We start from the raw sequence: 26429 nt of genomic DNA, 5'->3' as shown, positions 1-26429 counted from the left end.
GACGACGGCTCCCCGCTCGACCTGTCAGGAAAGGGGCTCCTTGGGAAGCGGCGTCGCCGCGGCAACCTGCCCAAGGAGGCGGTGCAGATACTTCAGAGCTGGCTGTACGAGCACCGCTTCAACGCCTACCCATCAGAGCAGGAGAAACTCAGCCTGTCGGGCCAGACCAAGCTCTCTGTGCTGCAGGTGAGGGGCAGGAACCAGCGCAGGAAATGTGCTGGTTTTTTCTGATTCTGATGGTTTTATTGTTCTGCTCGCAAAAAAAGACCGCGTCAAAACGTTTGAGTTTTACGTGATTGGAGCTCTGTCACATTTAAATCATTGATGCCTCAAAGCAAAGTAATGATTGGATGGTGATGGACATGAAGCACTGAGGCTTTTCTTACAGCCGGGCAGAAAAAGATTCATACATGTGGTGGACAACAGGAGCCACAAGCACGACCGAAGCACTGACACATCCAATCACATGCGAGCAAATGAAGTTTAGAAAAGTTTGGTCAGTTGTGTGTGTTTGTTCATTTGCACAAAATACTGATTACATCCCATTACACGTTCATAAAATAATAATAATAATAGACACAGAAGCACAACAAAGTTCTTTGCTGAAAAAGGAAAAATGAAGTATATAACTTAAGAGCGAACGCCTAAAAATGGTTGTAATTCGGTGACCTGTTATTGAAACGTAAAGTAGATCCCAGGACACGTTATAATTTATTTGGCAGAATAAGATCAAATTAATCCCAAACCTTTGAATTCTGTTTACTGAAAATCACCAAATTCACTTCCCAGTAGTCCCATCTCCTCACAAACCAACATTTTTTTTAATAATAATGATGCACCTTGAATAGGTTCAGTAGCAGCAAACCATTCTGATCTGTAAAACTGTGACTGGCTCAGATCACACTGAACCTTTCTGAGGCAACGCAGAGCGACGGCGTCTGAAGCCTCGAGCGTCATTTGTCACGTGACGGGTGCTTCGATGCGAGCTCCGGCACGGTGTTACGAATCGCTCTGCTTCACGAAGAACGACTCGAGCTCCGAAGCCTCGGCATCGTCTGCCCATCACACGTTCACAGCGTCACCCCCGTTCTGATTTTGTTGCATCAGTAGTGAGTTCCGCTTTTCTTCTCGGCGGACAGAAGATTAGAGCGTAGTTGGAGGCAGACTCAGTGGAGTGCATTTCCTGGACTTTCTCTGAGGCTCAGCATTTTTTTTTTTAGCTCAGATCTTCATTACTGCCAGCTGTTCGAAGTCTGTCTTCTGTTCTTCCTTGATGCACCAGTAGAGGGCGTGAGTCCAGCATAAATGAAAAACACTAGAATCACAGCCTTGCATCTTTTTAGATTCTGATCCCTGAATGGAACAAAGTTATATTTTTGGCTCAAATAATTGAAACTTTGGTGTAATTTATGCCCAAAATGTGTCTTTGCTTTTTCAGATATGCAACTGGTTCATCAACGCACGCCGCCGCCTTCTCCCCAGCCTGCTACGCAAGGACGGCAAAGATCCCACCAAGTTCACCATCTCCCGTAAGGTGGGTGGAAAAACTGAGGGCCATTCGTCTACCGGAGGCAGAGCCAGCTCTCCAGAGATAAATACTTCCAGCGGCGCTCAACAGCGTCCATCTGTGATTCGCTCTGCCCCTACTTTGGACCTCAGCCTGCTGGGGAGCACAGCCACAGCCATTCTGACGGGAGCGGGCTACCCCGGGAAGCAAGGCTCGGTCCAGGCGCTCATGAAGTTGGACACTCAGAGCCTACTGAGGGAGGCAGATGAAAGGGGGGCTCACACAGCTTGTGTCAGCAGCATAACATCAGCAGCTAGCTCTAGCAGTGGCCTCTTCAACACACCTCCCCCAACTCCCCCCGAGCTGTACCCCACACAGGACTTCAGTGACCTGAGGCTCCTGGTGGACGCTGCTCTGCAGAGGGCCGCAGAGCAGGAGAGCCAGAACAAACCCTCTGAGATTGAAGTGGTACTCAGTGCTTGCAGCGACGACGCAGGCTCGAACCCACCGCCAGATGAACAGATCATGGATCCTTCCAGAGTGCAAAGTCTGATGGAGAAGGCGATGGCTGTTCCAGACTCTGCTGGGACTTTAGTTGAGTCTCCGGTCGTCGCACCTCTCTCAGGCTCAAGGATATCTTCTCTTCCATTACACAAAGTCATATGGACCCCTTCAGAGAAAGCCTCTGTCGGACCATCCAACCCAAACCAGCCTCAGCTCATCCCAGCCCATCTCCCAACCACAGCGCCGGCGTCTGCCTTAGTCCTGGGGCCGCCAGATTTACAGAGACCAGGTGTAGTTCCAGCCGTCAGCCCAACCCCACAACTCGATTCATCTCATCTCGTCTCGTCTCCCACCACATGTCCTGTGAGCCCATCAGAGCTGAAAACAAGGCCAGTTTTGGAATCGCTCGTCTCTCCACCAGCCACAAGTCTCGTCTCAGTCTCCGATGGGAGCTGGGATTCATCCCCGGCAGCAGCCGCCTCTCCTCCATCGGTGACCTCGCACCAGCCCTCTAAAGAAGCCCCACTTCACCTGCCATTCCACAAACCCATCTTGATCCCGGTAACGGCTCCATGCATGTTGCCTGCTTCATCCTGCGCACCACCTGCAGGTCCCGTTTCAACCCCAGGGTGTGCCTCTGCCCCACTTCCCGTGTCAGCGATGGTGCCTCGTCTGGGCCTCAGCACCCAGCTCCCCCCTCTGCAGCCCTCCTCCACAGGCAGCAGCAGCTCTCAGAGGAATGCAGCCGCCGTGCCCAGTGTTTGGAGCATGGTCCACACTAACGCCAGGCAGACCAGTTCCCTCCAGGTGATGAAAACGTCCATTGCCACAGTGTGGGGGCCGCAGCACAGCATGCACACGTTGAGCGAACCTGTGAACTAGCTGCAGCAGGTTGTTAAGAGTCTATGGTGGAGTGCAGACGGACTCTGTGAGACTGGACACTGTACGGGAGAATGTATGTTTAGCCTGAGTCTGCACATCACACAGAGGATGTAGTGTTTGATGCACTGACAGTGGGAAAGCTGATCATTTCATGACGCCTCGAGTTTAAATGTTTTGATTTTATCTTCACGTGTTGCATTAAAAGGATAGTTTGGATATTCTGCGACAAAGTTAAATAATATCTTACCTGTCGGAGGTCATCTTTGAAAATCCCGTTGGAGCATAACTTAGACTAAATTGATGAGCTAATGACTAGTCTGAGTGGGGCCATGGTCAAAGTGGGTTGCTGCCTTTTTAAAACATCTTTTATTTAATACCTTTATTTAACCAGAAAGGAATCCATTGAGATCATCAATCTATTTTACAAGGATGTCCTGGACAAAAATCTCTGCTAGGGATGGGACCTAAACAAAAACACTTTTGAATTAGTCTGTAAACGTTTGATTTTAAATATTATTTCCCCATCTTGGCGTGTCACTACCGGATGGATGCCGGTGCAAGAAGTAAAAAAAATCATTATTATTATTATTGCGACAGTCAAAAATACTTCAAATATTCGCAAATCACTTTTTATCTCTAGTCATATTCTGTTTTTATATTTTCTACCTTTGTGTGAATCTGCATCGTTTGATTTACCTTCACCTTGCTGCTGGTACACCTGAATTTTAAAGTTATTTCTATTCTGTTCTACTTACAAAACCACCTGAACTGTATGTAAGTACCTGTAATTCAAAACTGATAGTGAAGCATCAACACAAACTGCTGTGAAATGTTTTTTTTATTATTTTTAAGACCGCAGTAATCTACTTTAATCTGGCTCCACTGACAAATCATGAGCTCATGAATCTGGTCAGAATTAAACAGTTTCTCCAAACTTGAGTTTGTTTAAAGCGCCATCCACAACAGGTAAGATGTTAATTGTTCATAACTTGCCACAGAACCCCACTTCAAAAGGTCGGAGCTATGGACAAGGAGGAAAGTATTTACAGTGGTGCTTGAACGTTTATGAACCATTTATAATTGTCCGTTTCTGCATAAATATGATCTAAACCATCAGATTTTCACTCACAAATATGTAATGCAGTATTGGATCATTGACTCAGTAAATAAATGACCATCTGTGTCTTTTTTTGTTTAACTGGATTCTCTTTTTCAACTTTAAGGACTTGTGTGAAAATCTGATGTTTTAGATCATATTTATGCAGAAACATAGATCATTTTCAAGGGTCCGCAAACGTTCAAGCACCGCTGTCTGTGTACAAAGTTAGACTGAGTGGGTGTTAGCGCAGCAGAGTCAGCCTCTCCTGCAGCAGCGCTGGACTTGTGAATGTACAAAGCACATCAGTGAAGTTGCCCATCGTCCCATTTTTCCACATCTGGATGAAACGTTTTCTTTTTTATTTGAACAAAACCAACGCACAACGGTTTGCTTGGTCTCACCAGTTGTGCGGTTGAGATTAGAGTGTTTTAATGTTAGTCTCTTAGTTTTTCCAGCACATTTCTTCATTCGTTCTTGTAGTAAAACTGGGCAGAAGGGAAACGGTAGACGGCAGCGAGCTGGGCCGAGTGACCCATCGCCCGGCCTTTTTATAGCCAAGCGGTTCCTGCGTCGTCATGTCGGCTGCTCTGTGCGTGCCCTCTGCCACAACCTTGGGTCGCCAATTCTATTCCACGGTGAAACTTCAAAGTATTTCCTATTCTGATGTCCAGAATAAACGCAGCTGCTACTTAACAGTGAAAAGGTTGTGCTCTGTGACACAGCAGCCTGAGTAGAAGTATTTAGTGACTGATCCCTTTATGTCTACATTTCTCTGATGTTTTGGGACCTTAGCGTCTTTGTTTTTTTTTATAAATGTATGTTTGAAAGTCCCATTTGTAAAAATAAGTTTTTTATGTGCTGGTTCTTGACTAAACAAATGTAGCACATTTAGATTGTTTTGTATAGAATTATATATTTTTTTTTTCCCACACTTTTTTTTTCTGCTAGTTTCTGTCGAGTCTAATCATCAATAAAGCTGTAGTTTCTGTGAAACTGTTAGGATAAACCACAACGTGTTGTTGACCTCTCTCTGGGCATGTACTGACCGTGCATAGAGGAAAGCTGGAAAGCTTTTTGCTCGTTACTGTAGCAGGATTGTACCGTCTGATTCTCCAGTGTAGCAGACTTTAGTTCAAGCTGGTGTGTTTCGTGCATTTAAGTTGTTAAGGACAGGAAAAGTTCTGACGTAAGGTCTTATTACTGCAGAGACTCAAACATCTCAACCATTCCAGATAAACCCACCTGCGTGTGTGTGTGTGTGGCCTCTGCCTTTTGTTCTGTGAGCCAGTACAAACGACAGGTTAATAATCCTGGGGAGGATAGTGTGCGTTTGTCATTTTACACCGGACGTGTGTTCTAGTGATATTTGAATTCGTCCTACAGAGATGCACTGTGACGACGCCTCGGCGGTTGCGATACTGGAATGGTTTTATACCGCAGCGTTTGTATCGGGTTGTAAATGTAAACTGACACTTGTGAGACGAAGATGTGGCGATGTAAATATGTTGAAGGTTGAGAGCGGACTGACTTTTTTTTTATTTTTATTTTTTTCTACAAGCAGGAGCCTGGTCTCAAACTGTAGTTCCTATCCAGCCAAACAAGTTTAGAAATGTCATTTTTGTCTGTTCTAAATCATGACTGACTTGTAGCAGTATGAGTGGCTGCTGTGCCTTAAGCCTTCTACTGAGGGAATATTTACCCACCTCTTCCGACTTTTCTCCTTTTTTTGATTTCTTCAAAAATATATATTAAAACCTCAACTGTCCGTGCAATATACGCCTTAAACTTTAAATGTGTTTTTGTATGAACGTTTCAAAGAAATAAAATTCTTTTTAAAAATATTTTGTCTTTGTAAATAAAATAACTTTGTGACCGTACCACTTTTCTCATTAGCGGCCAGTAAAGTTAACTGGTTGTTTAAAGTTAAGTTAGGGCGGCTGTGGCTTAGAGGTTGGAGCAGCCCTCCAATGCAAGAGTTGGGGGTTCGATTCCACCAGCAGTCACATGCTGAAGTGTCCCTGGGCAAGACACTGAAGCCCTCATTGCCTCAGATGTGTGTCCCATCGGTGTGAATGTGATAAAGCTCTGATTAGTCTCTAAAGAATGATTTGTTCATTTAGCTTTGTACAGATGTAGTAGAGTGCTGTACGAATGGGTAAATGAGAACATTGTAGTGTGAAGAGCTTTAAGTATCTAAGGCGCTATATACACCAAGTACAGTCCATTTAATTAAATTGGGCTCTTTTGAGCAAACAGTGATGGGTTTTATGATCTGCTTCCCTTCAACAGATCCAACTTTAATAGAATAAACTGATGCAGAAAGCCACTGTCCTCAAGAACAGGGTCTTACGTCTCATGCATTGCATTACTTTTAACTCATATGAGTTAATGAGATGAGCAGTGACTGTTCCGTTTTCAATAAACTAAAACAAAATAGGCTTAACTCTGACTGCAGTGTGTTTCTAACAGCCTGTTTTTGTTAACATACTAATGAAATTTTATTTGTGCTGTTTTTGGTGCACCATCCTAATATTAGTGGTGGCACCCATCTGGCCACCCCTTTAAATATTTTCCAGCGGTGCCCCTGAATGGCTGGGTGGAGCTCGGCCCGTCCCACGGTGGGGCTCTGCCTTCAAATGACAACTTCCTAAAGTTTCAGTGGTTTGTGTGAACATTAATTTTAAACCCTTGTTCTGTCAAATTTGCATTACAGTTATTAAGGCAGAAATTATATTCCTTAAGTACCTCGATGCACGGGAAGTGCAACAGCTAGCTGCTGCTGAATGCACTTAAATATAAAAGTCTGAGAAAATAATCATGTAATCCAAAATTGGCAAACATTTATACAAAGGCATAGGTGAACTGCTATGAAACTAAGATTAGGAGGAAATGCATCGTTAAGATGGATGCCAACCACCATGTTTGAGATGAAAGCCACTTTAGGACTCAGCATCACGACTCGCTCTGTATCAACACAGTCAGAGGAAAGCGTTTTCAACCCGATGTCATCCAGATAACATGTAAAATGCAGGAACATAAGTTTTTCCCAGAACTTCATCTTAAAAGATCAATTTCACTAAAGTTTGTCTCCCTTCTGGCCATTCAACTGATGGTCCGGGGGCCAAATTAGGCCCACAAGTGAGCTCAGTTCAGTCCACCAATTGGTAAATTTTTAAATAAAGCTAGATTTTAAAATGTAAAACGAACTTACTTAATGACAATAACTGCTGAATGTCCGGCCCCTGTGCTCTTGGCTTTCAGTAACTGGCCCCCTGAGTAATTTAGTTGAATAGCTCTGATCTAAAGTCTATAATTTATCACCCTATCTTGTTTTTATTTAACATATGATCAAGTCCTAAATGCAAATGTCTCATTCTTAAGGTTTATTTATGCACTTGTGCATTTTTCTTCATGCCCAAAGGCAACAACGCGCTAACCCCATGCATACAAAACCTATTTTTAATGTTGACATGTAGGCAGAGGGATGTCTGGCATCTGTTCCTGGATCTGTTGTCTCCATGAGCCAACGTTGGAGAAGTGCGGGAGGACGAAACGGTGCAGCAGGTTTTAGCTCGTTTATTTAACAATACCTCCAGATATGGTTTATGTAGAGATAAAATCTTGGTCATTATAAAAACAGTGATGGTGCTTTGAGTATATGAAGGAACCATGTTCTCTGGTAGGTCTGATGCATTAACATTTATTTGCCTGAGCAGCTTTAAGACTCCCAACAACACAGATGCCTCAAAAAAAAAACAAAGCACCGATAGAACACGAACGTTTCAGATTAACAGGCGGGAATAATAATCTCTTGGTTGTCAAAAACAATCATTTGTTTTTAATCAGACGAAGATCTTACAAAGCTGTTCTTGTGTAAGTGCAGCAGCGAACTGGCAGAGAGAGGAGTAAACAAGGCTGGTACTGCACTGAAACAAAGTCCAACAGACCCCCCCACCCCCCATGCACACTCTGGTGCAGAATCCATCCTTAGAGTCCAAAACTTCTGACCGACACCTGCCCCGTTTCATCACACACTAATGCTGGACTCATTTAAATTATTCCCATCTACAAGGAGGAGCTGCTGATGGATTTATGGTGCAGTGTGTACATTGGGGTGGGGGGTGGGGTGTGGGGTCTTCTTTTACTCATCATCCTTGTCCTTTGCTCCATGTTTGAGGATGCGAGTGAACTCTGCGTAGTTGAAGTTGCCCTTCTTGTCGATGGGCGCCTCGCGGAACAGCTCGTCCACCTCCTCATCCGTGAATCGATCGCCCATGGTGGTCAGCAGCTCCCTCAGGTGGTCCTCGTGGATCACGCCTGGGAAAAGCACAGGCAGGTGAAATATGGCACTTTGCACAGAGTTCATACGGTGTTTGTGAAGTTTGGGGGGGGTCGGTATAGATCCACTCACCAGATCCCTCCTCGTCAAAGCAGGCGAAGGCGTTGCGGATGACGTCCTCGGGGTCCGTCCCGTTGAGCCGCTCTCCGAACATGGTGAGGAACATGGTGAAGTTGATGGGCCCCGGCGCTTCGCTCATCATTCCTTCCAGGTATTCATCAGAGGGGTTCTTACCTGCGGGTAAGACCACAGTTAGAAGAAGTCCTGCTCTGGAACTAATTAAGGCTTAATTTGTCTGAAATCAGCCTCTACATGCAGGACAGCCCCGTGTCTGTTGACCCCCCTCCCCTCACATCATGTTATTCTAATTTTATTTATTAACGAAGAGTTTAAAAACCACCACTACTGACCAGACCTCAAGAAGTGGAAAAAGGTTTTGATCGAGGAAAAGAATGGTTCAACGAAGCTTTTACTGGTAGAGGGATGCACATCAGGGTTTCAGTGGTCCGGGTGTGGATGAAGGATCAGATCAAGACCGTCACAGCCGGCCTGATCTCTAGATCTGAACCTCATCATCAAGAGGAAGAAGGCTGGGCATCAAACCATCACACAACTGAGCTGCTTGAATCTTTTGGACCAGGAGTGGCAACAAGTCACCCTCACCCAACGACAAAGTGAAAGACTCAAGAGGCATGAAATGTGGATTCAAAGAGAAGAGGAAATCAGGCATTTCTAATCTAAACAGTCAAATCCAACGAGGGAAAAATGAATCAGAAAAACTGAACTGTTCTGTGGTCTCTGAACTTGCTCAACGTACTCGTCTTTTTCAGGGTTATGAATGAACGCATAAGAAATACTGATGTTTAATCAAAGCAGCAGGCCATCAACGGTCAGGGATTTGCTTCTAGGCAAAAGGAGTTCTAGTTTACAGTATTTATCCAAGCAGCTAAATGTAAACTATTTAAAGATGAATTTGTTAAAAGGTGAAACGTTTCAGCGCAAAGAAAAAAGAAAAAACTGGCCAGATGACCTGACTGAAAATTGTTGGATTGTATACCTGGATTATTGAGCACGGACTTTGTTGTTAAACTTTGATTAACTCACTGCGTCTTTATGCCTGTTAAATGCAGTAAAAGAACTCTGCAGCCACAAAAAGCTTCTTTTTTTTTTTTTTACCCAAAGAGGCCAGCATGTCGTGCAGATCCTCCTTGTCGATGAAACCGTCCCTGTTCTGGTCGATCATGTTGAACGCCTCCTTGAACTCCTGGATCTGAGACTGGTCGAACATGGCGAAGACGTTGGAGGTGGCCCTCTGAGGCCGCTTCTTGGTGGTCTTTCCCTTGGCACGTTTGCTGGACATGGTGGCAGCTGGTCAGGACCTGCTGTACAGTTTTTACAGGTTAGAACAAACTGTGATCAGGAGCAGCCTGGGTTTGTGTTTAATTATCAATTAATGTTTATTTCAGCATAAAGCTGCACAATATTAAAAGAAATGTGCAAAAATAGTGTTCTATATTACAATGACAATGGTTGTGATAAAGCCACGACAACCACATCCAGTCTGATCGGTCCAATCTATTTTTGGTGTACAGAGTGTGACTGCAGGGTACTTTGAATAATAGAGCTTTGGATTTATCGCATTACTGGTAATGTACCCGATATTTAATTATTTTATTAATTTTGATAGTGGGTCCCCCCCCCCCCTCTATTTCACAGCATTACAATGAAAAAAATTGATCCTTACAAATTTTATTTATTTATTTATTTTTACACACCTGTCAAACACAAATAACCTGAGTAAATATAAAATAGCTTTGATGGTTGGATGGAGATGATGACGATGATGATTTCATTCATCTAGGGTAGGAAGAGCACATCGACTCATCCAGAGGTCCTAAAAGAACCCGGATCATCGTCTAAAGCCCCGCAGGCCTCATCTGCCTCAGTTAAGGTTCATGTTTGAACAATAGGAAGATAAAAAAAATGGGTCTTTGTGAAGACCAAAGCCACTCCTGAGCAAAAAGAACATAAAACACCTGTCCTCAGTCAAAAGCCGTCTCATTGACCCCCAAGACTTCTGGGAAAATATTCTGTGGACTGATGAGACAAACGTGGAACAGCTAAAACCAACACAGCATCTTAAGAACAGTCAAACACGGAGGTGGTAGTATGATGGTCTGGGGCTGTTTTGCTGCTTCAGGTCCTGGATACGTATTTGATGGAACCAGTCATTCAGCTTTCTGCCAGAAAATCCTGAAGAAAATGTCTGGCCATGACTTCCTGTCCAGCTCCAGCTCTCGTGTTCTGCAGCAGAATAATGATCTGAAACACACGGGCCTCCACATTTCCACCACAGCCACGTGAAATCCTCATCACTGCAAACATTTGATCACAGTCAAGTCACCAAGGGCGGCACAAGCAGACATTAGATTCAGAGGTCATTTACTTCATCACATAAAACCAGGTTAGTTTGAAACGGGTTTGAAATAAATCACCTAAAAACTGCATTTTGTAGCATTTGTTTTATCTGAAACCTCAAAATGTGACCAACAACAACAACTCTGTCAAAGGACAAACACGTTTTCACGGCCTGGTTTACTCTGCAGCGCAGCAGAACTGCTCCACACGTTTCTAGAAATTCACAGATCCCTTGCCTTCATTTGGACGGATCTTTTCTCTCACGTGCTCTTGGGGTGGGAGAAGAGAATCACACTCTGTAAACGTCAGGTGCTCTGATGGGTGTGAAAATGACACGTCTCTGCAGCTGTTTACTTCCTGTCAGTCCAGAATTAGACCCGTCACTCATGCTCAGGTCGAGGATTCACCTCATATAGGTAGGTGTGTATGTGTGAGAGTTTTCCAGGACTGTACACCCCCGTTACGCTGCCGGAGGACAGATGGACAGGCTGGGTGGAGCAGGAGAATAAGGTTGAGTAAGTAAGAACGACATATCCTGACGGACTGCAGCTTCTATATCACATCAGTTCATTCACGCTAACAAACGTACTTTAAAAATATTTATTCCCTCTGACAGCTTAGAGAATGATCATTTGTTTAATAGGTAATAATTTTGTTATTGTCTGTCGCCATAAAAGGTGGATGAAGATACATTTGCTTGAGTGTGTGTCCATGTTCTTTTGTATGTTGGCAAAATATTTTATAAACATCAGGAGAGGTTTCATTAAACTGTCAGAAAGTAATCACTGGATACATCTACAGCTGATTGGATTTTGAGGTCGACTCATTCCAAGCTGCCATTTGACCCAAGTAAACCCAAATGTACCTAACTAGGTCAGTTTTGCATATAAGGAGTTAAACTTTGGTGTGGTAGTAGCTGAGAGTCATCCCCTACACATACTCTGAACCTCTTCAAGATCACTGAAGAGCCCCGCCTGAAACTTTGGCATGTGCTGTGGTGAACTACACACTCCTCCAAATGGTTCTGTTCATTTTCAGCAAAGTGTTAATTTAGTCATATTTGATTTTAATCATTGTAAACCAAAATCATTAAAATGTATTGTAGTGTCTGTATTTACCGTCTGTTCAACTTAAATGCCCTTAAAAGACCCAATATGGGTTTTATTTTCCTTATGTGAAACATATAATTGAGATAAACGTGCTCATGAAATGGACTCGTTTCACAAACAAACGCACATTTTTCTCTAAAACTCGTTTCTAAATCCCATTTCCTCCTCCGGTGCAACGATTTGGACAGACTTGTGTTGCCACGGTTTTAAAAATAGCTTTCCCATTTTCACCACATCTTCTTCAGAGGTGTGTGTGACAGTCTGTCATTTATTCCATCAACAAGAATAAAACTCTTTAATTGTTTTGCACTTGCAGTCAAAAGAAGAAGTCATGCTCTGTTATTTATACAAATTCATGCAGCCGAGTCCCATTTGATGCAAATGTATGATCGGTTTAAAGTTTATGGTCCTGATGAATAACTTGACTTGGATTTCCTCAAAGACACAAGGATCTGCATGTCTGGTTCTACAGACAGGACAAAAAAAGAATGCTAAGTGGTGCAAACACACCTACAGGTCCTGTCACCAGTCATGTCTGTTGGATCATTCTTTACGTTCACTTGTCTGCACAGAGTCCTGACACATTATTGAAGAAGTCTGGAAGGTTTTAGCCCCTTTTGACGCACAGAGGGAAATAAAAAACGACCCGACAAGAGGAATTCCTGAGCCTGATAAGATCTTTTCGGTAAAGTTCCCTCACAACACTCCACTCCACTCTTTATCTGCAGACTTGATGGAAAAGTAGTTCAATAGAAATTTTTTAATTGGACGCATCCTTGTTTAAAATTAGGACTGCGTTTTGTTCTCCGTCAGCTGAACAATGTAGATTTCTCCACCTCGTTTAAAAACTTTGAATTAAAAACATATATATAGTTTCAGTTCAACCTTTATTTATACAGATTAATCCCATTGAATCTCAGGGACTCATTTACAAGAGTCCTCAGTGGGGTTGAGTATAAAATAAAATACGTTTCAGTTTAAAACTAATCAGCAACGAATCTGAAAACAACTTATTTTGGACACCGGTGTCACATCACTGCTTGTTCCCTGGCTCCAGACGGGGACAAAGACCCTCTGTCCTCTTGTCCAACACACGCACTGTTTGATATCAGTCAGGCCAGCTGTCATCTCCAGTTTCAGAGCCTGCAGCCTCTGCTGGAGGTGGACTGAGAGGAATTCCAAGAGCAAACAGAGAGAAGAGGAATGTGAGCTCTGTCTGCTAACAAAGGTCCTCATCATCATCAGAAGTGTGAGTGAGAGACAACAACATGAAATGGGTCACTTGAAACTCCCCAGACCCGCCAGGACACAGCATCATGTTGGAGCACATCCTCAACTGGAGGATGAAGAAACCTCCACAGAGGCTCCCTGTTGCTCTTTACCTCCTCTTCAGCTCTGACACCAACACACAGAACAGCCACTTCACACACACACACACACACAATCCTCAGTTTGTGCAAAGCAGCTCCAGACTCACCTCGGCTTCAGACACAAGTTGCTGGGAGTCCCTCTACTCCTCTGAGTCTGGCTCCGTCACAGCAGAGGCAAAAGAACACCCAGCACTCCTGAAAGTTTGCTTAAAGAAAAGGATCAGACTGCCCCTTCCTCCTCCTTCTCCTCCTCCTCCTCCTCACAGTGGGTCCCACCCCTCCCTGCCTCCACCGGCCAATGGAGAGAGCAGCCTGTCCTGGTCCACAGACGTCCCACGCAGGACCATTTGTCCATACAAGGCAAAGGAATGCAGGGACTGGTCTGTGCTGCCACCGTCCCTGCTGCTCAGGGATGTTTGGGGGGAAAGGCCCAAATGACAGGAACTGTGATAAGGCAGAAAGGCCTTTCTTGTTTAGAGAAAGGAGTCTAAATATTTAGGAGGAGGAGGCTGTGAGGAGGTGCAGAGCAACATAAAACGCATAAAACACAACTGCTTACCTTAAATAGGCAGCCAGGCCGGACAACCAACACCTGAACGCCTTCTTTCATTTACTCCCTAATTTCTTTCTTCGTAGGATAGTTGTTTTTGTCCTAAATACTTAAGTGTTTTATCAAAATGTTCACCCTCTTTAAATAAGCATAATTTAGGCTGAATTCATTTATTTGTAATTAAAACACATTTTAATGCCCCCTTTCAAGGTTTTATCACTTATTTTGGTTTTACACCATCAGAAAGTATTAGACTTTAAATAAACCTATTTAAATACTTTCTGATAGTTGGTGTAAAACCAAATTAAGCATTAAATGCACAATATAAGATAAGATGGAACTTTATCGACCCCGCAGGAAATTGTTGTGCCAGAGTTTCAGTCCAAAGGACCTTAGACAAGGAATCACACAAGATATAAAAAAAAAATAACAGAGAATATAAAAATGCCAACAATTAAGTTCTAAAACAGGTCAAGTGCAGACAGAAACATTAAAGTGTTTATTGCAGGGCAGGATTAATTTGATTGTCCTATATGTGTAGAAAGAGGGAGGAGTTGATATAGTTCTTATTTAAAGTTTAATAAGAACTATAATGTGTATTAAATGCTTCTTGTTTGGAAATGTAGCGTTTGATAGTGTATAATTTATTTTAATGAAATTATAACCACGTTTAACTGGAATTTTAGTAGACATGGTTAATATGGGGGGAAAAGGCAGCAGTTTTAAGAACAGTGAAAGTGCAGGGGCGCCCTCTACTGGACACAACTGGATTAGAAACCCTGAATATAAACTAAAGGCTGGTGTGTTTTATTTTATTCGTCCTACATGAACTTTTGATGAACATATATGTATGCCGAGCAATATTTGTAAAAAAAATATATATAATATACAAAGTAAAATATTGTAATTTATTAAAACAGATGTTTGCCATTACTTTTTAAAACCCTGTTGATGTAACAGTTACCAAAGTTGCTGGTTTTAGTTCGTCGATGGGTCAAAATAGTATAAATAATTCATCTTAAGAAGAGCAGCCACTTTATGCAATTTATACCGCATTGCATTTTTGCCAGAAGGGGCCAAGTAATCTGCTCAAATAATCTGACATGCTCTTGTATTTCATTAAAGCTTTAATCTGGTAGCTGTTTTATTATAACAAAATTATTAAATGTGTGTATGCTGTATTAGTTGTCAAGAAGAATGGTGATAGCACACATTAACCCTTGACCAGTACACAGACACGCTTCTCGCCTTGTTTGTTTACCATCTTTGGAGGCGGGCTATTCTTCTAATCCAGTTTCTGATTGGCTTAGAGGAGAGTGTGACGTAGGACTGCGCAGGCGCATTGCAATAGTAAGATGGACTGTTTTTCAAGCTAAAAAGACGTCGGTAAAGGTGAGTTTTCTCGGTTTCCTTTACTTTAAAGCCAAAAAAAAAGACTTTATGTCGCTTATATAGACGTTGTGGAAAATGTTTAGTGTTTGAGTCGAGGAACATATCTTAGTTCTGATACTTAATTGTGTTCACGACTCTACGTAAGTTTTTCTATCACGGAGATGATCGCTAGCTAAACTAAGCTGCAGTGAAGTTGTGTAAAGTTTTGCTAGTGTTTTGGAGGGAGAGTTTTGTAAACGCTCAAGGGCTGATATTTCGAGCTGAGTCATTTTTACTGGGCAAAAACACAATTGTTGCGGAAGTGGTTGTCATTCATTGACCCATGTCTTCTTCTGTAGTTATAATTTATTTAAAGTCGCTTGAAAAATCCATATATAAACTAAACAGATCTGACCAGTAGAAAACACTTTATGGCACAATTTATCCTGTTTTTAGTTGTTTCAATGTTTGTTTTGCATCTGAAGTCAAATAAAATGCATGAAACAGAAGACAGCTAATTAAAAAATGGACAAAAAAGACTTACCGTTCCATAAAAGTTTCATTTTAATGTGATGCTAACTTTGAATTTGTCGAGTGTAAAAGTGAAGTTGGGTACTTTTAAGGTTTCAGTGAAGGTTGTCTTCAGTATTTAGCAGGTTTAGATGAACAAGAAGAAAATATTAGATATATGAAATATAATTGCTTTCTATGCTCGTTGTTCCCCTACTTCATTTAAACATAAATATCTAAAATTCCTGACATCAATTGGGAACACAAGCAAAACAAGAAATGCTAAAGCGTGCAATAAGGGTACAAAATAAAGTAGCAAAAAATGAAAAAGAAATATAATATTTACAAGGTCCTAAAGAAATACACTATAGTAAACATTGTAGAATATAACTGTGCAAGCAGGATGAATTTGCACAAACGAGCATTTCACAATAATGCACATGATGTATATTACACATAATTAACATAAACTGCATATGTTGTGCGACAGGTTATTGCACAGGTAGTGAGTAACATAGAGATGAATTGTGACGGTATGGTAGTGACGTACATGATACAGCCACACGGTGCAGCAGCAGTAAACACATTAGGTGTCACAGATGTGGCTTGGTGCAATGCTATTGTCAGTTGTTCAGTATCATCAAGAGTTCAATAATCTGACAGCTTGTGGGTAATAGCTGTCCTTTAGTCTTTTCATGCGCGATGGCAGACTCCTGTATCGTCTTCCTGAGGGTAGTAGATGGAAAAGTCCTTGTGCTGGGTGGGTGTGGTCCATCGGATGTGGTAGATGTCCTGGATGGTGTGGAGACTGCAACCTGTGATGTCCTCTGCTGTTTGCACCACCCTCTGTAGTTCTTTCTGGCTCTTACTGGTCTCATACCACCCTGTGATGCAGGCTGTCAGCAGGCTCTCAGTGGTGCACTTATAACAGTTAGTGAGGAAGTTTGTACCAAACTTCTTTAATCTTCTTAAAAAGTAGTCTATCGGGCTTTCTTGACCACAGTGTCTATATGTATTTCAATTAATTGAAATTGATTATCCATCCATCCATCCATTATCTTTACCCGTTTATTCCATTTTGGGTCGCGGGGGTCGCCGGTGCCCATGTCCAGCAATCACTGTGTGAGGGGCGGGGTACACCCTGGACGGGTCGCAAGTCCATCACAGGGCCACATAGAGACAAACGAGACAAACAACGATTCACTCTCTCACTCACACCTAGGGACAATTTAGAGTTACCAATCAGCCTAACATGCATGTTTTTGGACTGTGGGAGGAAACCGGAGAAAACCCACGCATGCACGGAGAGAACATGCAAACTCCACCCAGAAAGGCCCCTGGACCGGGGTTTGAATCAGGGACCTGCTCGCTGAGAGGCAGCAGCTCTACCATTTGCGCCACCGTGCTGCCCTGAAATTGATTATATTAATTTAAATTAATTAAAGTGTTTGTATGTATTTATCTACCACTTCAAGCCTTGAGTCCAATGTTTAAGTCATCAGTAACTTGATTTTCAGTCCATCACAAGCTAGTTAATTTGCTTTTTGCGTCTAATTTTTCTTATTCAGATTCAAAATTCAAATTCAAAAATACTTTATTAATCCCAGAGGGAAATTAAGAGTTGTCGTAGCTCATCATCCTGGTTTCATTCAGGAGTTGTTATAGATGCTGATAGCTGTGGGCAGGAAGGATCTTCTGCAGTGAAGAATCTGGCCACAGACACCGATCTGTCCACCTGGACCCAACGTGCTGTCAGATCCGGTGGGCCTCTCGGTCCACCTGGGCAGCAGGACTGCCTGAATGCTGGGCAGAATTCCTCCCTGAGCGATGACCACTCCTTCCAGCAGTCTGCTGAGCTCCTCGTCACCACTGACAGACAGCTGAAGGTGCTGGGGGATGATCCCGGTCCTCCCGTTGTCACAAGCAGAGTTTCTCACCAGCTCCAGGATCTCGGTGGTCAGGTACTCGAGCACGGCCGCCAGGTTGACGGGAATTCGTCCACGGCACCTCCTTTTCAACTCAAATGGGATTTGGGGCTGTAGTTGAGATATGTGAGCTTTTGTGATGTTAATCAGCTGCTCCTGGTTGTTTAAAAAAAAAAAAAAAAAACACCTTGTTGTCATGGTTACGCATAATAACAAATGCCCAAAAGTAAAAAGGTTTCAGTAAAAATCCTTCCAGCTGCACAGCATCCGATACCAGAGGAAGTAATCATCCGAAAAATGTGATTTACTTCCAGAAAAAAGAGGAATTAAAGTTTCCAAACGCAATAACTCAGAATGAAAGTAACAGAGCTGCTCCAACATGCAGCCATCCCGAGCGGCGCAATTCTAGAACATGAGACATGACATTTAGATGAGACTAAAACAAAAATGTCAGAACAGTAAGATTTACTATGAACAAACATTGACTGTACATAATAAGAAGATTTCTCTCCCCTCTATCGGCAGGCGTAATGTGGCTCTTTGACAAATTTGCAGCTCAAATAAAATTCTGTTCATTAGTTTGTTGATCTGTACAAACTGTACTAACTATTACTATACATTTCTGGCAAATATTTGACCAGATCAGTATATAAATAGTCAATATATTACAGTATATGTTAATCACTGGGTTTCAGAACAAGTTAGTTTGCAATGACTGATAATGTTTATTTTTTTTAAAACATCACAAGTTGCACTAATCTGGAAAGATTGTAATAACCTTGGCATTTAAACCTAATGAAGTCATAAAAACAATATTAAGTGAATCATTTGGAAACTGCATTTTCCTTCTGATTCAATATTTGATCCATGCTTGTGTCTGTTAGACTCATTTTATTTTTGTGTTATCATTACGATCGTTTCCACCGCTTCCTGTTTTCACAGCTTACAGTAGTTCACGCAAAGTCTTTTAGTAAAACAACACATACATGACCGAAGACATGTGCAGTATTTCACAGCAGAAGGCTGTGAGTTTAACACTGTTCTGTATTTCTAGTGCACAGGAGCACGCTGACGTTCACTGAGGCCTACCTTTCTGTAGAGGTCGCCTCAGTGAGCAGCTTGAGCAGTGAGATCCGTCTGGATCCGAGCACTATTTGCTCGACGTCCTCCTTGGTTAGCTAAGATTATGTTGGATTTTCCAGCACCGGTGGAGCATAACTGCTGGAGAGAGTCCCCTCATGGCCCAGAGAGCTGTGGTCATGTCCAGAAACTGGGTTGCCTGTGTGTGTGTTTGTATGCGTTTTCACGCCAGGTTGGTTTTAAAAGCCGGTCAGAAACTGCTAGTCTGGCTGTCATATGCACTGCAAAAGGGGAAGTATAGATTCAGCGTGGCAGTGGACTGTGTATATGTCGTGTACTTGTGAAATCGTGTGAGCTAGAGGAAGCATCAGTGAGTGAATGTACGAGAACTCTCTCATAGATGGCTGGATTTGGATGGGCAGTGAGAGGACCAGACCATGATCTCTGCTGATCAGGTGGAAGAGTCCCATTTAGCTGAGCTGTAAACTGATTTTATAAATGTTTAGAAGTATGTCTCACGGCTAACAAAACTTGACGTCCACCGGCAGACGTGGCTTCGATACAGCTTTTAAAAGGCAGCCGAGCATTAGGAGGAACAGAGCCATGAGGTTCCTCAGGTAAACATGGAGGTAAAGTTACACCTGAGAGAGTTCGTCAGTTTGTGGATTTGGAAAAGCCTTTGTGGTGTTGTTGATGGCGGAGGGGCGGCAGAGGCAACGCCGCCTGGTTAGGAGACGACACCTGCCTCCATCTTTCTGGGTAAGTCCTAAAACTAATCAAGTAGACTCTGGACATGTGATAGACCGACAAGAAGAAAAAAACTTCTTCTGGGGATAATTTAGATCATATGAGAATATGGGGCTCTGATGGATCCATATTAGGTCCGATCAGTTTAACTAATTTAGTTTGTGTTAACTAGAGCAATTAAAAACAAGATTAAACAACGTCTTGCTTTGTACCGACTTGTTTTCTGTATAGTTTTATTTGAAATCATTTAGTTTCTTCTAAGCTTCTAATATGTGCCTTCGTCTTTTTGCAAAATCAGTTTTCGCGTCAGAGGTGACTTCACAAGTTCAACTGTAGCACTGGTATTCTTTTGGAACAACCTTAACATGAGTAGAGCTTGTAGATCTGGATTCACTCGGCTTTTAATCCTGCGGGGGGAGTTTTATTTGAAAATGACGTCAACAGTTCCTGCCGTCCTGCAGTAGTTAACATGTAGGTCTCATCTGATACTCTCTCTGTTGGACTTTAACTTTTTAATCGTGAGCAACATCTTGTTCCAAAGGTCAATAACTCAAACCTCTAGAAATACCAGTTTGCCAGTGATTCGTTGGACTGTCTGTTTTGGGGGTGGCTTGTGTCAAAAGGTTGGAGCGTTCTTGTTTTAAAGCTTTTTAGATATTTTATTCTTTTCAGTCATCAGCAGGGTGTAATTACTTATTTAAACTCTTAGTACCTGAGAGACAAATGTGTAAGTATATACCACACAAAGCTTTGCTGTATTTGTTGTTGTTGTTTTGCTGGATGCTTCTCTGTGTTGCTAGATCTCAGTATTAACGTGGAAACAAGAAGTAATAATTAACCACAGACAGCAGAAATTGCTGATTGCAGAGCACACACTTTATCTTCATGTTGTCTTCTGGCACTCGCGCGTTCTCACTTCTTGTTTTTTGTTTTCTTCTTGTTTCTAGTCCCAAACCATGAACATTGTGGGCCAGTTTGCAGAGACCGTGTTTGTCACGGTGAAGGAGCTGTACCGGGGCCTTAACCCCGCCACTCTCACCGGAGGGATCGACGTCATCGTGGTGCGACAGCCTGATGGATCTTTCCAGTGCTCCCCCTTTCACGTGCGCTTTGGGAAGCTCGGCGTGCTGCGCTCCAAGGAGAAAATAGTCAGGATTTGACTCGTTTATTTGAATCTCTCGCACTCTTTCATGGCTGCATAAGGTCTTCTGTCTGCCCTCGTTAAATTCTGAACACACCACTGTAATTTTAGGTGGACATTGAGATAAACGGAGAGCCGGTTGACCTGCACATGAAGCTTGGAGACAACGGGGAGGCGTTTTTTGTGGAGCAAAATGAAAGCATGGAGGTAAGCTGATCAAAACGAGTGGCAGTGTTTTTCAAAGTTATTACAGTTTCTGCTCACTGTACGTCCTTCTGTTTCAGGTCCCAGCCCACCTGTGCACCTCCCCAATTCCTCAGGAGGTCCCTGAGGAGCTAGAGGAGACACCCGAAGGACCCACCTTCGCCGGTTCTGGAGCCCGCAGGAAGAAACGCCGGCGCAAGCGGGTGCGTTCCGATTCCCACTTAAGAGGGGGGGCCAGCTCCTCGTCAGAAGAAAGAGACCGAGAGAAGGAAGCTGATCCAGCTCAGTGGGACAGTACCACGTCAGAGGACATGTCCACACCTCTGCAGCTCAGGTCAGTTAGTTGAACCTACATGTTCATGTTCCTGTGAGGTGAAATAAGCAAGAGGCTGATAGATGCACACAAATGCAGCAGTCTCTGACAGACACTGAAGTTTCATTCCTGTTGGTTCTGATTTAAAACGGTCTGTTTATCATTTGTGTTCATTTTCCAGTTTTTGCTCTCATTTTAATTAAATGTGTATCTGTGAATTGGGGTTGCTACTCCAGTCACAGTTATCACGTGTGTTGCTCTGTCCTGTCTTGACACCTCTGTCTCACTGATCCAACGTTTCATTAATGCATTTAAAAATGTGAGTCTTTTTCAGTGGTGACCTTCCTGTGGTAAAGAAGGTGCAGAGTTCAACATGTCAGCTATTTAGAAAAACGTCTTTACCTGGACACACGTCAGGATAACTTCTAGTCAAAGCTTGAATCTAAAGGTTGTTTTTTTTCTGTATTTGTGTTTAAAGTAAATCTGTGTACTACTCCATGTCTGAGGAGACTAATGGAGAGCCGGGGCCGTTGCAAACCAGAGAGCAGCATCCACATTCTGACGGAGAGCAGTCATCCACAGAAAAGTGAGTGAAGTGTTGGTTTTAGTGTGGTTAATATAAATTACGTTTGATTCTTTTTTTAAATAAATTCCTCTCTGTGTGCTTCTCGTCCTCAGCAGTGTGTTCTACAGCCGGCCAGATTCTCCTAAAAGCGACTCGGAGCTTTTGCTTAAATCCCAAGATTCCTCTGGGCCTCAGATGCAGTGGAACTGGGGAGGTTTTCCTCAGGTGTGCTAACACACACACTCACACCAAGATCTGTAAGTGCTTTTAGATGATGGCAGTGCTGTAGAGTAATGCTGACTGCTGGTCCTCGCTCTCACAGGTTCGTCTGCCAGAAAAGACACCTGCAGAGTCACCCGTCGTCCCTCCTTCAGGCGTCTCTCATTTCCGCACCATTGAGAGACAGAACTCCTTTGATTTGGGTTGTGAGGTTGTGGTCGGCTGTGGGAGAGCAGGCAGTGTAACTGTTGTGAAACCACAGCCTCGGACTTTAGATAACTGCTCCATGCAAACCAGTTCTTTCACCTGGGAGAAGAAACCCCACGGTGACCTCTTCATGTCTTGTGTTTCGTCAGGGGATGTAGATTTACAGGAGACAGTTGAATACAGTCTGGGACAAGAGAAGAAAGGAGACTTGTCTTCTAGTTTAGGTAGCGGTGGTCCTAATCCCCACTTCTGTAAAGAAGGCACTGTGAGTGCTGAGCATGTTTGCTCTGTGACTGGTGCGATCTGCCCACAACCTGAAAACGGTGTGGACACTGAAACCAAAGCAAAAGACACTGAAAAACAGATTGTAACAGAAAATAAGGACTGCACCGCTCTGAGAACAAGTCAGAGGGGTGGAGAACTGTTAAACCTGCAAAGCCAGGGTGTCCTTTCTGAGCAGAGTGATCAGGGGTGTACCAATGGTGCCCCCATCAGGGGAGGAGACGGTGGAACAGATCCTTGGGCAGAGGGAGGAGATGAGGGCGGTGCAGCTGGTGGGACTGATGGATCATCTTCTGAAAAAACTGCAGCATGGGCAGAAGGAAAAGACGTTGCAGTCAACCTGGCAAAGTCCTCTGAAGCATCCTCCAAACTGGAACAAGATAAGAAGAAAGGTGAAGTATTTCTTTAATTATGCTTTCAGTTTTTAAATGTTGATTATGACGACTTTTTATAAGCCAGTTTCTCACTGGCAGCTGGTGAACGGCATTTGTGAGAGAATGTCCAAAGTGTCCCCAACTACCGTACTTGCAGTGGTTCATAATGTCCTGGCTCGCAGTCTTGTCACATGAATTTTTGAACACGTTTAAAAAGTTCGTGTGACCAGTTTTTCTTTCAAAATAGTCACAGTTGTTGCTGGTGTCTCCAACACTTTATGATTGTGTTGTAGGTGTTTCGAGAGCTGTATTTTGACACCTGCATGGGAGCTGCTCCTCTGGCAGAACGCAGATCCAGGCTTAAAAACCACACAGATGATAAATGATCATTATTAAGACTGGATCGGATTTGTTCAGAAGTTGAGCAGAATCTTCATCTCACTCTAGCAGATTAAATCCTAAACACTTCAGAGGTTGGCACAAAACAGGCAGATGTGGACAATAAAATAGTGTGCACCGCCTAAAGTAGTTTTGCAAGCTGTGCGCACACACAAAAAAGGTCACAATTAAAAAACAGACCATGCTAAAATCTTCAACAAGGCTAACTGGTCACCTTGTTGCAAACACTTGGATTACTACCTTAAGTATTTTGTCACTATGGTGTGTCTCAGTTGGAGCAACAACACCACCAGCCTGATCAAGAAAGATCATCAGAGACTCTACTTCCTCAGGCGGCTGAGACGAGCTGGTCTGGGAAGCTCAGTCCTCACCTCCTTCTACAGGTGTGCAGTGGAGAGCATCCTGTGCTCCAGCATCAACGTGTGGCATGGAGGCTGCACAGCTGCAGGAAGAAAAGCTCTGCAGAGAGTGGTGAAGGCTGCACAGAAGATGTTGGAGTCAGCCTCCCCACCATCACAGACATCTACACCTCCAGATGCAGGAAGAGGGCCACCTGCATCATGAAGGACCCCACCCACCCAGCACACACACTTTTTGCCCCGCTCCCCTCAGGAAGGAGGTTGCGGAGCATTAAGTGTAGAACCACTAGACTGAGGAACAGCTTCTACCCTGAGGCTGTTAGACTCATGAATCTCTAACCAGAATAATCACTGCAATGCCACTTTAATTAGTGACATATGACTTATCCATGCTGCTGTTTTCATATCCATGTGCTCACGACAGACTCCTGTTCAGGCTGCTGTTTAATACACTGCATTATTTTACATTATTAGTGTTTGGTGTATATCTTAGATATTTAGCATATAATTTAGTGTTCTTTTAGTGTATATCTTAGATCCTTATATACTGTTTCTTTTGCTACTTTTGGGTGTAACTGGGACCTTGAGTACATAATTTCGTTCCACCTCATGTACCACATGTGATGCGAATAAAGAACCTTGAACCTCGTTGTCAAATTGGTTGCAGGTAAACGAAATCATCATCTAGGACCAACAGATATTTACCTGGATGATCTGACCTCACTGGATCCTGAGGTGGCTGCACTTTATTTTCCCAAAATGTAAGATTTGAACTTGTTCATGATAAAACAAACTGTGCTGTAAAACAAAAAAATACATGTTATAATCACTGAAACCTTTATCTATAGAACAAAATTAGGTTTTTGAACCCACAGCACATTTAGCTAATAACTTTCTACATTTTAAAAAGTCACTAGTTATATAATGGTATCTTTGGAGTGACAAAAGATAAATATGTATTATTATTGTTGTGTGTTTTATTTGGTCTGCCTGCAGTGAGGCAGAGGGAGCGTTTCACTCGGTTGCAGATCTGGGCTCTGGCTCAGGCAGCCATTCTCCTCAGTCAGTGGGCAGTGCGGCGATGGACAGCGGGACAGAGTATCTGTCTGATTCCACCTGCTACAACATGGACGTCAGCATTTCCCTCTGTGGAAAAGAAGGCGACACCCGCCAGATCACCAAAGGTCAGAGTTCATGAGTGCTAGTTTGTCAGTCTCGTTAATGAGGTGAAATATTTGTCATCTTCATTTGTTATTTTGTTTTAAAACTGCACCAGAAAAGTTTACGGAGCACCTTGTGACGTACCAGGATTTTATCAACAATCCAGGAATCATTGAGGATCCGAGTCTTGTTTTCTGCATCAATTCCAAGTAAGATTTTTTTATTTTTTAGTTAAATCACACCTGACATTTCATTCTGAACGTCATCATTTTATTTTAAACGTTCACAGTTATTACAACTGGGCGGTGGCTGCTCCGATGATCCTGTCAATGTCAGCTTTTCAAAAAAACCTCCCCAAGGTATTTTACTCTTTTAAAAATATGGAAAATAAAGCATCCTCCAATAATTTACACTACAAGCTTAAAAAAAAGCAAGCTTTTAGCTTATTTAGTGTTTGTCATACAAAGGGTACAGTAGAGCGTCTGGTGAAGGACAAGATGTCCAAAAAGTCAGGACGCTGGTGGTTCTCCTGGAGGCGGAGAGACATGGACAACAACCAGGTAGCCGCTCATGTTTATGGTTATTCAGTGGGAAATGAAGCAAAATGTTACATGTTTGAACCTGCACTGTAATGGCAGGGTGTGGCCTTGCTGTGTGTAAAGTATAGAAGATTAAGGATATTAGAAACTGTAGTACTTGCAACTAAGTAAACTTGTATTTTTCTTTAGCAAAAACACTCCAGAGAGGAACAAGAAGAGCCACTGACGACTGCTTCTTCCACGGTTCAGTAAGTTACCTCATTATCAAATGATTAAGTTAACCTCATAAAACTTTGCATGCTGTGATCCTGTTTTATTTTATTTATTTATTTAACCTTTATTTATACAGATAGTCTCGTTGAGTCCTGAGGACTCATTTTCAAGAGAGACCAGTTTTAGACAGACAACATGTAGAGTACAGTCAACAGTATACAACAATAAAAAGCAATTACCGGTAAAATGCACATAGTTTTATAAAAACAGTCAAATCAAGGTGCCATATAAAACAAGGTCAAATACTAAAAACAAGAACATATTTGCTTTGATGTTTCTATTGACATTGTCAATTGTTTAAAAACCCCTAAAGAAATTAAGGTGGACAACTTCAGTTCCTGTTGCAAGGTGTTTCAGGTTACAGAAGCTTGAGTAGGAAAAGGCCTTTTTGCCAAGTTCAGTCCACACTGAGGGAACGCTGCAGGTAATGATGTCCTGAGAGCGCACGCTGTAACTGCACTGATGGCGTGACACGTGGGAGGAGATATAAGAAGGTAGCAGACCAAGGAGGGATTTATAGATGAAAATGAACCGGTATGAGAGCCTACGTGTAGATAATGATGACCAGCTGACCAAGGAGTGCAGGTGCAGTGATGGGTACGGTAGTTACAACCAGTTATGAATCTTAGCGCGCCATGGTAGACAACATCCAACATCTGCAAGCAGCTGGCAGGGGCATTCATGTAAATGATGTCACCATGATCAATGGCCGGTAGGAAAGTAGCAGCTACAAAGCATTTCCTAGCATTCAGAGTTGACTAGATCTATTTCTGAAAAAGAAATCCAGTTTAATTTCAGTTTCTTTATCAAGTTTTCAACATGTGGCTTAAAAGACAGATGTGCATCAACTCAAATTCCCAAGTACAGTTAAACCAACTCAGTGAGTCCTGCAGGTATGTATGGATGTATGCATGGATGGATGGATGGAGGGATGTATGGATGGATGGATGGATGGATGGATGGATGGATGGATGGATGGATG

General features: G+C 42.9%; 3 protein-coding genes across 4 annotated transcripts in view; 2 read left to right on the top strand and 1 right to left on the bottom strand.

Annotated features, from left to right (window-relative positions):
* On the top strand, positions 1-3196 carry LOC119412130 (proline-rich protein 36-like; the record flags this gene model as incomplete). Its single annotated transcript, XM_037679105.1, has 2 exons — positions 1-186; positions 1439-3196. Coding segments are annotated over 2 exons (1641 nt in total), but the record flags the coding sequence as incomplete, so codon positions are not given.
* A 4607-nt stretch (positions 3197-7803) lies between these two features.
* myl9b (myosin, light chain 9b, regulatory) lies at positions 7804-13436 on the bottom strand. Of its 2 annotated transcripts, none has more exons than XM_037678601.1 (4): positions 13336-13436; positions 9508-9713; positions 8404-8565; positions 7804-8309 (listed from the first exon to the last, which is right to left on the bottom strand). In XM_037678601.1, exons 2-4 carry the CDS (start codon positions 9689-9691, stop codon positions 8134-8136), a joined length of 522 nt encoding a protein of 173 aa, XP_037534529.1. In that variant the 5' UTR covers positions 9692-9713; positions 13336-13436; the 3' UTR covers positions 7804-8133. The 2 variants fall into 2 exon arrangements, with proteins under 2 accessions (XP_037534529.1, XP_037534530.1); XM_037678602.1 differs by having other exon boundaries at positions 9508-9710.
* Positions 13437-20358: 6922 nt separating this feature from the next.
* LOC119412240 (phosphatidate phosphatase LPIN2) overlaps positions 20359-26429 on the top strand; it is a 10961-nt gene continuing 4890 nt past the window's right edge. Inside the window, exons 1-11 of the mRNA XM_037679223.1 lie at positions 20359-20559; positions 20664-20759; positions 20837-21090; positions 21548-21655; positions 21748-21859; positions 21957-22734; positions 24142-24235; positions 24471-24658; positions 24751-24844; positions 24925-25195; positions 25364-25422. Of these exons, the coding sequence (XP_037535151.1) occupies positions 20368-20559; positions 20664-20759; positions 20837-21090; positions 21548-21655; positions 21748-21859; positions 21957-22734; positions 24142-24235; positions 24471-24658; positions 24751-24844; positions 24925-25195; positions 25364-25422 (2246 nt within the window). The 5' untranslated portion in view covers positions 20359-20367. The remainder of the gene's footprint in view (positions 20560-20663; positions 20760-20836; positions 21091-21547; positions 21656-21747; positions 21860-21956; positions 22735-24141; positions 24236-24470; positions 24659-24750; positions 24845-24924; positions 25196-25363; positions 25423-26429) is intronic.

This window comes from Nematolebias whitei, chromosome 7 (genome assembly GCF_014905685.2).
Source record: "Nematolebias whitei isolate Nwh7 chromosome 7, NemWhi1, whole genome shotgun sequence".
NCBI lineage: Eukaryota > Metazoa > Chordata > Actinopteri > Cyprinodontiformes > Rivulidae > Nematolebias > Nematolebias whitei.
This window is presented reverse-complemented; position numbering and strand designations above follow the sequence as displayed.

Bases quoted from the DNA above. Each gene is read 5' to 3' on its own strand.
- myl9b (XM_037678601.1), bottom strand. From the start codon at position 9,691: ATGTCCAGCAAACGTGCCAAGGGAAAGACCACCAAGAAGCGGCCTCAG. The intron at 8,566-9,507 runs GTAAAAAAAAAA...TCTTACCCGCAG, and splicing joins CGACATGCTGGCCTCTTTGG to GTAAGAACCCCTCTGATGAA. The intron at 8,310-8,403 runs GTGAGTGGATCT...TGCTTTTCCCAG, and splicing joins CTTTGACGAGGAGGGATCTG to GCGTGATCCACGAGGACCAC.